A 13,475-nucleotide genomic window follows, 5' to 3' on the forward strand; every position below is an offset into this window, starting at 1 on the left:
GTTCAGAAAGACCATTAGAATTGACTTACCCTGAGAGAGTCACCATATTCTATCAGAAGTGGCAACTGGCTGGGGAATTAGCTGTGTAGGCCCATTGGATTTTATCATTGATCCTTGGTTGTGGACTTCATCCAATATTCAGAGATACCCCCTCTTGTGGGAATACCCTTTCTCTCAACTATACCATCGAGTTGAGAGAGATTTAATCAATTCCTCATAGGGAAATTTCTGGCCTTCTCCCTCAAGTAAGAGCAACAGGTCCTGTGACATCTTGGGAGAGAATTTATAACTGAAGCAGCCTCTCCTACACCCATTTCCCCACACAGCGCTGTGAGCCTGTAGGTTTCATCAGCCTGTGGCCTGCATTTGCTCTTTACAATTTGGCTGAGCCAGCTATGGACTCTGAACCTTAACAATACCATCTGAGTAGCCATCTTGAGATAAAAGGAGTAAGATAGTATTGGCCAGGGAGATAAGTTCTGCCTAACAACAAGAATAAAAAGGCAGAAAAAGGAAAAAAGATGGATTATTCTCTAGGGAGAATAACTTTTATCATGGTTAGCAGTACCCTTCTGCTTTATAGTTTGTGGTCTGGGGTTTATAATTTGTGGGTAGTGTGGATATCACAATATATGCTGGAACTCCTGAAAATATGACACCTAATAAATGGCTCCAGATCAGCCTGGAACAAATTTTGTCCTTCATACCAACTTGTGGGGCAATCATGTTATCATTGCTCCAGGCGTATTGGGCCCTGAGAGAGATAATTAGGCATGTTTTTGGAAAAGGAGATGATACCACAATACTGATTGAAGCCCTAAAGAACCAGATTAAGGAACTCATAGAAATAAACAACTCATGGAGGGCAAAGATATTATACCAAGACCATAATTCAACTGGAATTGATTGAGGGTGCAGATAAGGACAAGGGCAAAAAGAAAAACAAGACAGAAACACCACAGGGGGCTGAGGCAGCAGTCCCTATACTACCTATTTGTGACAGGACTATGGTCCAGCCTGATTCTGGCATTATACATGTGAAAGGCTACAAACTTTTCTCAAGTGGGGACTTGGAGATCCTGAAAAAGAGAATGCCTCAATTCTATCTCAACCCCCACAAATCAATAAAAGAACAAAGGAGGGTAATTAGGCTTTATGACTCCACATTTTGGGATGTGGAAATTCTTTTGCCTGAGTTATTTACCCCAAGTGAGAAAGCAAAATTCATAGCAGAGACCAGAAGTAACCCCAACCTAGCCTCCTGGCCACAAGAATATGAGGACTTGAACTTTCCTCCCATGGCAACATGGCTTTTCTATGCCACTGGAGATAATACATAGCAGAAGCCATGAAAATCCATGCAAAGCATCCTGACAGCTGGGGACATTTTGAGAAACTGAGTCGGGGGAGACTGAACATCTGAGTACTTTTCTAAATAGATTGGTGGAAGCTGGGGAGAATATCCTCGGATTCTAGGATATGAGTGAGAACAACCTCCAGCACGTTAGGTGACAATTTATAAAGGGAAGTGCAGTCCCTATCCAGACATACTTCAGATTGCATTGCCCTGAGTGGGAATTGCTGTCCCTAGAAGATCTAAGGAAAACAGCTTCCTATGTTCATGAATCCAGTGACAGAAAGCCCAAACCCATGAGAAATTCTGACAAAGAGAAAGATTCTATAATTGCTGACTTGAAGAAAGAACTCAAGGAAGTAAAAAAGTAAAAAGAAATAGAGGAATTTAGGAACCTGGCTCTATAGACCCAGAATCAAAGGAACCAAAGCCAGCCAAAGCAATCATATAACAACAACAATTTAAATAGGAAGAATAGGTAGGTGTGTATGCTGGGTGGGAGAGCTACCCTGAGAAATGAGGGACCCTACCATGAAGTATCTTATTGCAAAGCTTCCCTCTCCTCCTCCTCCTCCATCACCACCACCTTCCCTCCAGCCACCTACTTCCCCAAGACAGAAGCCAAGGGGCTGCAAAATGCTTTTGACCCAACCTGATAACTCGAGTTTCATATCTGGGGACTGGGATCCAGATGAAGATTTATATTTATATGGGACATTTATACCCACCCCTCAGAAAAATCTAGCTAACACCTTAAATGGAGCTGACTTCTATGTGCAGGGAAAAGGTGGCGACCCAGAAGTTTGGGATATTCTTGGCCTCTTCCCCCCTCCATCTCTCCCTTCCTTACTCTCAGTGCCTCTTTATGTCCAAAGGGCCAGGTCCAGGACTGGCTGGGTTCTTGTTTTGTAACTGGGCATTGAGGTGGGTAACTTAGCTCAGCAGGTTCATATTCGGGACCTGCGACAAGTAGAGAGAATCTTCTAGGAACAAAAGGGGAGGGAAATTGAGGCCCACCCCCTTCACTCCAACTTACTAAACTCTCACTGGATTCTCTCTCCCCCAATTCCCCTGCTTCCATCTCTACTTGTGTCCACTGCTTGGCCTTTCCAACTTATTCCTATCTCATCCACCCCATTCTGCACAAACTTATTTGGCCTTTACTAGGTGTCCCTCTTTAGACAACATAAAACACCAAAGCTTTCTAGGCTGGGGAATCTGGTTTATTGCAGGTGATCAGTGTGAACCCAGAGAGAATGGTCAGAGGGGTGAGCAAGAATCTGGAGATATCAGGGGAGGTGGGACGAGTCAAGGAAAGACGGAGGGGATCCTTGGCTCAGGCCCACTCAGAGATGCTTCCAGAAGCAGCCACTCACACCCGGGACTCTGACTTTTCATCCTCGAAGATACGCAAGAATTTGTACTTATTCCCATGTACCCGAAATATGCCTGCACACACATGTACATGCTTATGCTTGCACACACACAAACACACAATATATACATACAGAATGGTACATCCACACATGCAAACACACATACTATCAAAGCAATGTGCCTTTGCAAATGCAAATAGAAGTAATCTGCACATGCAAACACGTACATTGACACATGAAAACCCCAGATACACAAACCCATTAGCACGTGGAGACATGTTTTTCTGCCTCTCCCTTTTAACATCTGTGTGCCCCACCACCCTTAGCTCTAGTTAAGGGATCTAAACACTTAAGAGAACTGAGGAGAGGCGATGGATCTGTGGGTGCTAAGCCATCTTAAGGAAAGCAGGGGGAGTCATAGAAATAGCTGGGAATTGCTTTTGTCTTCAAGGGTCAAGTGAAGGAATGTTCCAAGCTCCTTCTTCACTCCTAACTCAGCAGCTCTCACCACTTCTGTCTGTTGATGTCTTTTCTTGCCCCAGTCCTCCTTCTTATACCTTCCAGGACCTGCTGTTCCCCTTCTCCCTAGTAGGTAGCCTAGAAGGGTCACCCACTACAACCAATGTACAGGAACCTGTTGCTGATCCCATACTGGGGGAAGGATGAGAATGTAGGCAAGAGCAGGTAGGTTGTCTCCTGTCTGGATATAGAAGAGAGGCTCAATAGTGTGTGGATGGGAGACCCCCTCCAGTCCAGGGCATAAGCTCTGCCCCCCACAGTTGGTAGCTCCAGGCTCCCTCAGCTGCTACACCTCCAGAGTTCATTCTTTTTGCCCCAGAGGTGAGTCTAGGGAGTGGAGGGGGTGGGTGAGGAGAGGAACATCAGGCTTTGCTGCCTCGAGGCAGACTTTGGGGGGAGTGGAGTTCCACAGATTGCCTCCGCCTCACCTCCCTTTCCTCCCAGTCTACATCAGGCTCCTTCCCCTTCAGAGTGGCCAACCTTTCTGAGAGGCTTTTAGCATGAGGGAATAGGAGGTAATTGTAGATGAGCGAGCCCAAGATGGCACCAATCAGAGGCCCAATCCAGAAGACCTAGGAGAAGAAGATGGAGAGAAGAGAGTACTTAGGACCTGTTGAACCAGGAGATGGGAGTAGTCCTGGGAGTCTAAGCCATTTCCACGGGGAATTGTAGGGATTCTAGATTTTTCCCGCCCCCATCTCAGGAACCCCTAAGAATTCATCCTAAAAGATTCTCCATTCTGAGGCCAACATGAACCCTCAGAGTTCCACTTTCTTTTTTAAACAGTACTGGTTCCAAGTCTGGAGAATGGTAAGAGCTAAGCAATGGGGGTTAAATGACTTGCCTAGGATCACACAGCTAGGAAGTGTCTGAGGCCAGATTTGAAGAGCTCTACCTCTTAAATGACTGACAGAGCTGACCTATCTGAGAAAGGTCCTCCAGGCTTGACTTTGTTCTACCCTGAACTTTCAGGAACTATCAAAACCCCCATAAAGAATCAGAAGGCTCCACCAATTTGGCTGTGGGGAGTAGTTAAGTCCTTTTCCCCTGGGAAATCCCTATGATATTAATCCTTTAATGCTAAACCAATTCCCCTTTCCTCACATACTGGCCCTTGGTCTCCCTCTGGGATCTTTTGTGACGAGGGGAGAGGGTTTCAGCCATTACCCAGTGGTCATCAAACTTGCCCACGATGACTGCAGGGCCCAGAGAACGGGCTGGATTCATGGAGCAGCCAGTATAGTGGATCTGGGGGAGAAAATAATCATGGAGTATTAATCAGTAAGGAGAGAGCAGTGTTTAAATAGGTGCTCTAAGGCAGCAAGACTGAGGATTTCACCTCATGTCCGACCTCAGACTGAGCCTCACTCAGAGTTTTCTGGATTCCTCTTTGTTGGTATATTCCTTTCTCCCTTGTACTTTGTCTCCAGATCACCTAGGCTGTGTGTGTGTGTGTCTATAGGTACCTAGGGGGGCAGGATAAAGGATGAAGATTTCATTCCATGAAATCAGTTGCTGAAAGGGAGCTAGAGTTTTATTTTGTTTAAGAGAGATGATACTTGTGGTTAGGAGAGACCTGAGATTTAATGTCACCTTCACCATGTGCCTTATTTGGGTGACTTCTCACCCCATGGGCATTACCCTCCTCTCCCCACACAGAGAGTCTGCTGTGAGGGTCCAATGGGATAAATATGTAACTTGCTTCATCACCTTAAAGTGCTATTTATAACTGCCAGTTATTCTTGAATCATCATTATAGTCTTTTATGTCTTAAAAGGGTGGGGAAGTGCACTGGTATGTTAAGAAGTGATGGTGGGGCTCATGTCTTCTTGGGAAAGGAGTCTCTGCATTTCCCCTTTCTCAGAAGGCCCGAACTGGGCTGTGACTTACCCCCAGAAGGTGGCCCAGGGCCACTGAGAAGCCAATGGAGAGGGCTGGAGATCCAATGTTGTCCCCTCTACGGTCATCAGTGGAGGCAAAAATACAAAGAACCAACTGCAGGGTCAAGAAGAGCTCCACGGTGACAGCCTGGCCAGCAGTTGTATTGTTATTGAGCTGGAGAAAAAGAACAGTCAGGGGGTAAAGGAAGCAGAGCATGAAGAGAGATGGTGCGCTAAGCACTCTTTCCTTCGTTCTTCCATCCTCCTTTTCTTCCTTCTCTTCAGGAAACACAACTTCATAGCTAAAAGTGATAAAAGAGTTCTAATCCTCATTTTACAAATAAGGAAACTAAAAATTGAGAGATTTTTAGTGGTTTGGCCAAAGTCCCAAAGCTAAGAAATAGAAAAATAATGATTTATATAGCATTTTAAATTTTGCAAAGCACTTTACACATTGCCTTATCTTATCCTCACAATGACCTTGTCAGGTAGATGCTATTATTATCCCCATTTTACAGATGAGAGAAGTGAGGTTGAGTGAGATTAATTTGACTTGCTCAATGTCACATAGCTAGTAAGTATCTGAAGTTGGATTTGAACTCAAGCCTTCCTCACTCCAAGTCCAGCACTCTATCTACTGTACCACCTAGATGCCTCTAAGGAATAGGTCTCAAACCTGGCAGAAATACAAGTCCAGTTCTCTTTTTCATTAGATAGCACTTTCTTCCCTTTGCCTCACTATCAATCCATATGGAGACAATATAAAATTATATATACCCAGGGCAGCCTATCATTCTAGTCCCAAGCTCATAATTTCACTCTACCTTGTATCTTTGGTTGGAGCTTGGGGAGTAGGCAAGTACTCAGCTAGAAGAAAGAGAATTACCTTCCTGGTAGAAATGTTTGGAAGCCAGACTGGGAAGAAGGAACAGATAATGTCTCTGTTTAAGAAGAGAGTAGAGGTGGCAGTAAGGAAAGGAAGGACATGTAGGCATCCCTTGCTTTATTGTTATGTTTTTGTTTTTTGTTTTTTTTTAAACCCTTACCTTCCGTCTTGGAGTCAATACCGTGTATTGGCTCCAAGGCAGAAGAGCGGTAAGGGTAGGCAATGGGGGTCAAGTGACTTGCCCAGGGTCACACAGCATATTGTTATGTTTTATTCACTTTGCAGATTATTGCCTTTTTCACAAATTGAAGGTTTGTGGTAAAGTTGAGCTGCATTGAGCAAATCTATTGGTGCCATTTTTCCAATAGCTTGGGCTCATGTCCTGTCTGTGTCACATCTTAGTAATTCTCCCAATATTTCAGACTTTTCCATTACTATTATATCTGTTTTGGTGATCTGTGATCTTTGACATTACTACTGTAATTGCTTTGGGGCACCACAAACCACACCCATATAAGGCGACAAACTTAATCAATAAATGTTCCATGTATTTTGACTGCTCCACTGACCAATTATTCCCTGAGACACAAGCATATTGAACTTCGACTAATTAATAACCCTACAATGGCCTCTAAGTACACAAGTGAAAGGAAGTTTCAATCCATGTTGTCTTGGTTTAAGAAATGGTCCCAGCCATTCCAGGCTTCAACAACCACCACCCTCATCGGTCAACAGCTAACAAAATCAAGACAAAGCCCTCCGCTAGCTTTTGCTTTTTAGGTTATGATTCTCTGAAGTCTCAGATAATGGTTAGTGGTTTTTAGCAATATCATATTTTTTGATTAAGGGATGTATATCATTTTTTGGATATTATACTATTGCACACTTAATAGGTTACAGTATGGAGTAAACATAACTTCTATATGCACTGGGAAACCAAAAAATTCATGACTTACTGTATTACAGTATTTGCTTTATTGTGGTGGTCTAGAACCGAAACCTGCAAGATCCGAGATATCCCTATTTTGGGATTGCGATATAGTCTTAGGCTTCTTGTAGGATCTCTGTATTATAGGATAAGAAACAAATGGGATAAGAGAGGAAGGGCTTTTCATTGAAGAAAAAGAAGGTAGGGGCAGCTGGGTAGCTCAGTGGAGTGAGAGTCAGGCCTAGTTCAAATCCGGCCTCAGACACTTCCCAGCTGTGTGACCCTGGGCAAGTCACTTGACCCCCATTGCCTACCCTTATCACTCTTCCACCTATAAGTCAATACACAGAAGTTAAGGGTTTAAAAAAAAAATTAAAAAAAAAAAAAAGAAGGTTAGGAGGGTAGAAAGATGGACTTCGACTACCATGGAAGTCAGAGAACCCTTAGTGGTATTTGCTGTTGGGATTATTATTATTTTTTTTTTTTGAGGAGGTTGGGAGGAGAGAGTAGACTTGTTCTTTGGGAGTTTAGAAGCTAAGCCTGAATTTCTTTAGAATCATAGCTTCTTTAAAAGCCAAGCCTATAGTTCTTTTCTAAAATATTGGGGAAATTGGTTGGCATTGGGGCCTCAGGTTTGGAGGAAATTTCTCATGGAAGGGAGAAAAATTTTAGAAGGTCATTCCCCCTGTTAATTGTTTCCTTGGACCAAGATTTTACCCTGGCTCTATATGTCTCTGTTTCATAGGATTGGCCTGTTCTTGGATGTACTTCTGGCTTAGATCGACTCCCTTTCTGAGCCCCAGTCTCCCTAACTATGCTGTCTCCCCATCCATTCTAGTACAGCTCCTAGCACCAACCTCACCCCTATGCCAAGCTGGGTGGGAGTGCCCAGAGCAGCCTTAGGCAGAAGAACTAAAAGTTGATTTCATAACCTAGCCACACCTAAAAACGCCTAGTTTTTGCCACTAATTTTGCCAAGCCTCTCCCTGCCCTCAGGGATTAGGCAATGGTCTAGGATGAAGTAGCTACCAGTAAGTATACTACCCCATGCCTCTTCTCGTGGTCCCAGCATGCTTTTCCTTTTTTTCTCCTCTATCCGACCTTGGATTCTAGTGGTCTACCTGGGCATCTGAAACCTTTCTAGCATCAAACGGCCATTTCTCCCATTGTTGTTGGTGAACAGAGACACCCAGGGAACCCTCAACCCCTCGGAATCTCCATCTGTTATCCTGCTTTGGGGCAGGACAGTCTCTGACCCATTCCAGCCATGTGACATTCTTCCTTCGTATTCAGTACCTTTCGTGAATATGATTGATTCCACCATGCTGTCTCCTTGATTAGGGGAACTTAATTTGCTAGTTCTGCACTGCTCCATCCATGCTCTAAGGAACTTCCTCCTTTGTTGGAATCCAATGACAACTTGGGCAAACAAGTTTATAGTGGACAGTATACACGGTGCTGGCTTATAAATGTGACCTGTTATTATTATGACTATGTACAAAGTATTGTGTTAGGCTCCTGGGGATACAGTGATGAAAATCATTGCAATCCCTGCCTTTAAAAAAGTTCCTGCAATGCATACAATAGGCATTTAATAAGTGTCTCTTGAATTAGAAATGCTTTCACTTTAATGGGGGTGACAGACATACATAAATTAATAGGATGTTAATAAACATCTTTCTAAGTATTCTAAAACTCGGAGGTCATGCTTGACCCATTCTTCCCCCAGTCTCTTTTTATGATGAGAATTCTTGTCTAAGGTCACCCCGTGGAAGGCAGTCAACCTCTTTCACATCGATTTCCATCTTGAAAGAACACTATTCCCCTGACTTCTCAAAGCACTCACATTCAAAGAGGAGGAAGGAGACAGTGAGCGGAAGGGCGAGGGGATCACAGAATCATGCAATTTCAAATTTGAAAGCTGCCTCAGTGGTAAGTGGTGCAGTGAAGTCAGAAAGCCCTGAGTTCAAATTTGACTTCAGACCACATTTTTTTTTTTATCTTGGCCTTGATTCTTTTTTGTTGTTGTTTATTTATTTAATTAGTTTAGAATATTTTTCCATGGTTACATGAATCATGTTCTTTCCCTCCCCTCCTCTCCACCCCCTTCTGTAGCCAATGAGCAATTCCACTGGGTTTTACATATGTCATTGATCAAGGCCCATTTCCATATTATTAGTATTTGCACTAGAGTGATTGTTTAGAGTCTGCATCCCCAATCGTATCCCCATTGAACCATGTGACCTCAGACCACATTTTACCAGCTGGGCTACTTCCAATCACTTAATTTCTGGGTCAGTTTCTTCATCTGTCTCCCACTTTCCAAGAGGATCAAATGAAAAAAGTCTGCAAAGTGTTTTGCCTTGAAATTTAGTGTTGAACCTTGAAATTAGTTCAACCCAAACCCAAAAAGTGATTCCCACTACAACGTGGCTGACAAGCGGTCACATGCAGCCTTTACTGAACATCTTTGGTGAGAATACACCTCCCGCTTTGCTCCGGCAGCCTGGTTCCCTTGGAGGCAGCTCTGATGGTCAGGGAGCTTTTTCTCCTGTTCTCAAGTCTAACTTTGTGGCTTCCACTCATTGCTTGGAAGTTTGACTTCTGGGACAGATCAGAATAAGTCAAATCCATCTTTCACATGATGACCCTTTAAATCCTTGAAGAAGGCTATTGTGTCCTCTCCTAGCCTTTTCTTCTCCAGGCTAAGTATCTTCAATTTCTTTAACTATCTTCACTTGCTCAGGACTTAAGGCCCTTCACCATCTGAATTATGCTCTGGGCCCTTTCCAGCTTGTCAGTGGTCTTCCAAAACCGCTGGACCATGAGCTTTAAGCCCAATACACTAGACAGTACTGACAAGAGCAGAGAATGGGGGATTGATCACTTCCTTACTCCTGCAGTCCAATATTTAATTAGCCGTGAGGGCTGTGAATTCACATTTTAAAAATTACACTGATATCTGTTGTCTTTATATCATTTTTATTTTCAAAGGTAGCTCTTTCTCTTCCCTCACGACTAAAAATAAAAAAGAGAAAGAGAAAAAAAAGCAGTGTAGAAAAGCTAACCAGTTCACTGATCAAGTCTGGCATGTGCATGCAGTGTTCCACACCCATAGTTCTCTACTTCTACAAAGAAGGGAGAAAGGAGCATTTTCGTAACTTGGGGGGGTGGGGGTGGAGGAGGGGAACCCAAATTGGGCAGAGGCTGTTTCAACTACACAGATAAATTCTCCAACCGTCCCACAAACACTATATCTCCGCAGCACCACATACACAAAAGTAGCCTTGAGTTTCTTCTTAATTTAAGTTTAGCAAGAGGCTGTGGGGCATAATGAAAATAATTAGAAGGTCTCATCTGGGCTCTGCCACTCACTAGCTTCTCTGGCCTACAGTTTCTTCATTTCTCAAGTGATAATAATAGATCATATTTTTCATAGTGCTTTAAGAGTTATTCCATCATGTCTCTTAAATAAACAGCTTGCTTTATAAAAATTATCTTCACAACAGCCCTGGGAGGCAAATGCTATTATTATTCTAATTTTATAGATAAGGTAACTGTAGCAAAGATTAAGTGACTTGTCCAAAGTCACACAGCCTGTAGCTAAGGCTGGGTTTGAACTCAAATTTTCTTGACTCTAGTAGCAGAATTTTATCTACTGTTCTCCTAGCTGCCCCCATACCAATCCTGTGAGATAGATAGTATAAGCATTATTCATTTCATTTGATAAAAGAGGAAACAGACTTGAGGAGATATAGTGACTCCCCTAGAGTCACAAGGAATCGTCCACATAGCTCATTTAAGAAATTGGTCTCTCTGTAGCATTAACTACTCTTTCCTAATATATCTGCCTGGGTGGGTGATGGCTGCCTGGGTTCTGCTAGTAGAAATGGTCATCAGAAGGTGAGAGGACGGATGCTGGATATTGGTAGTGCCGAAAAATTGTAGGGGTAAAAATGAATAAGTACTCCTAGATTTTAAAAATATATAGGATTTTAATAATAATCAGAAAGAGAGGGAAAAGAAAAGGATTCTTTCAGTCAAGTGAGCAGAGCAAAGAGAGCCAGACACACACACACACACCTGCAACACTTTACCGAAGCAAAGCCCAAAAAGAGCTCCGCAACCTGGGCCAAATTTATCTCCCAAGCCTATGTACTTAAAAGGATGCTGGGAATGCAGCTCAGGTGTGGCAAATTTTCCACCTGCACAGTAGACAGAAACAGAAGGATTGGGGTAAAGGATAAAGTTAGGGAGAGAAGGGAAAGGAGCTGAGGAGTGGGTGAGGAAATTAGGAGGCTCCCTCACCTGCTCCTGGAGGGGAGAATCAGAGCCCCTGGATTTCTAATTGATTCTAGAATGCCCTACCCACATTCCTCACAAGGATTGCTCCGAACTCACAGACCAACATCCTTCCCCTTGGTTCTAAGAGGACCAGAAACTAGAACCCAGCTCTCCAGATGAGTAATCTAGCACCTTTTCTGTTGCATCAGGGGTTCTTAACTTGGATCCATGAACTTGAGTTTAAAGGGAGGGAAAAATAATATTGATAACTGTGTCTCAATAAAAGTAGATTCCTTTATATTTTATTTTATGCATTTAAAAACTTTTTTCTGAGAAGAAATCAGATAGGTTTCACCAGACTGCCAAAAGAGTCTAGGAAAGAAAAAACAAATGTTAAGAACCCTTGTTAGTACCTTGAAGCACAAAAATTCTGGGTTTATGCAACCATTACTACTCTTAGCCCCATCTCTGTTCTTAATAACTTAGACCTTTGACAGCTTCTAATTACATTTGTAACCCTGATTCTGATTTTGGTTAGAGTCCCCACCTGGGGCTTAACCCTCACCTTCAATCCCCAACATTTCTCACTAAACACAGACTCTCCTTTCCATTAAAACAAACAAACAGGGGCAGCTAAGCGATTCAGTGGCTAGAGACCCAGGGCTAGAGATGGAAGGTCCTGGGTTCAAATATGACCTCAGACACTTCCTAGCAGTGTGAGCCTGGGAAAGTCACTTAATCCTCGTCGCCTAGCCTTTAGCATTCTTCTGCCTTGGAACTAATACACATCATTGATTCTAAAATGGAAAGGAAGGGGTTAAAAAAGAACAAAAACCTGGTGTCTCAGAGTCAAGCCCAGAATCCCAAGTCTTAGACCATGTTATCCCAGTAATGAGCAAGAGTCTTGCCTGGCCCTCTTCAATTACTGGAGGCAACGACAATAATAAAACTATTAATACAGTGTTTTCTGACTTAGCGAGATCCCATGAAATAAATGGTACAAGTGTTACTATCTTGATTTTACAGATAGGAAAACATATTTAGAGAAATAAAGTGACCAGCCCAGGGTCCCCTGGCTAATAATACTTAAATTTACAAAGCCCTTTGAGATGTACAAAGCACTTGATAGCAACGAACTCTTTTGATCACCCAATAACTCAGAGGCAGGTTCTACAGAAATTGTCATTTATGTTTTGTAGAGGAGGAAAAAGGGGTGCAAAGAAGTTGAGCGATTTAGCTCATGAGTATCCGAGGCAGGATTCAAGGCCAGGTCTCTGCTGCAGTGAAGCCCTGGCCGTTTCCACTATGCTGAAGTGCCTCTCTAGCTAGTAAGTGGAACAGTTGACTTCTAACTCTCATGATTCCTTCTTGGGTATCATTTCTTTCATATGATGAGATCGCCTGTGCTGGGGGCGGGGGGGGGGGAGAGGGGGGAAAAGAGGGGATTCTGGACTACTCACCGCATTGATGGCCAGATTCCCCCGGATATCGGATGGGGTGAGCTCATGGAGAAGGGCGGCCCCAGCCACAGCCCCCAGGATCTGGGCAGCCACATAGAAGGTAGCCCGGAGGAAGGAGACATGGCATCCCACCAAACAGGCTACTGTCACAGCTGGGTTAATATGGGCTCCACTCACATGGCCCAAGGTTTGCACCAGGGTGCCAATGGCCAAGCCGAAGGCCAGGGAGATCTGCAAGCCAGAGGGCTGTGCATGAGGCCAGTCAAGGGCTGACCCCAGGCCAAAGAAGACAAAGAGGAGCGTGGCCAAGAATTCTGCACAGACAGCCCGAGAAAAGGCTAAGGAACGCAACTCCCACATCCTTTGGACGGAGGCCCCAGTTGGAGGCTGTGAGAGACACAGAAAGACTCAAGTGGCAGAAGGCTTTTCGAGCACTCTCTGGAGAAACTTGGGATTGAGGCATTTATATGGCCATCTAAGACACAGGCATGGGTACGGGGGGAGATGTGAGGGGCGGGAAGTAAAGCTGGTACCCAATAACCTGGCTTTCTGGTAGCCACTCTCACCCCCACCCCTTGATTGCTGCCAGCATGGTTATCATCCCATCTCAGCCTTCACAGCTGACTAAAGTTCCCCATTAATAAGTCCTAGATCACTGTAATATCTCCCCCTTTTCCTTGTTTGTTCTCTCTTGCCCTCCTTTCCTGGGCACTCCCTCCTCCCCAGGTACATACCAGTGAAGGAGAGACTCTGGAGGTCATTGAATTCAATATAATTCGATGGACATT

General features: G+C 43.8%; 1 protein-coding gene across 1 annotated transcript; it reads right to left on the reverse strand.

Moving 5' to 3' along the window:
* Positions 1-2,559: 2,559 nt before the first annotated feature.
* AQP2 (aquaporin 2) lies at positions 2,560-13,110 on the reverse strand. Its single transcript, XM_044677512.1, has 4 exons — positions 12,688-13,110; positions 5,140-5,304; positions 4,417-4,497; positions 2,560-3,821 (listed from the first exon to the last, which is right to left on the reverse strand). Exons 1-4 carry the CDS (start codon positions 13,045-13,047, stop codon positions 3,612-3,614), a joined length of 816 nt encoding a protein of 271 aa, XP_044533447.1. The 5' UTR covers positions 13,048-13,110; the 3' UTR covers positions 2,560-3,611.
* Between the last annotated feature and the right edge of the window lie 365 nt (positions 13,111-13,475).

Source organism: Gracilinanus agilis, chromosome 5 (genome assembly GCF_016433145.1).
Source record: "Gracilinanus agilis isolate LMUSP501 chromosome 5, AgileGrace, whole genome shotgun sequence".
NCBI lineage: Eukaryota > Metazoa > Chordata > Mammalia > Didelphimorphia > Didelphidae > Gracilinanus > Gracilinanus agilis.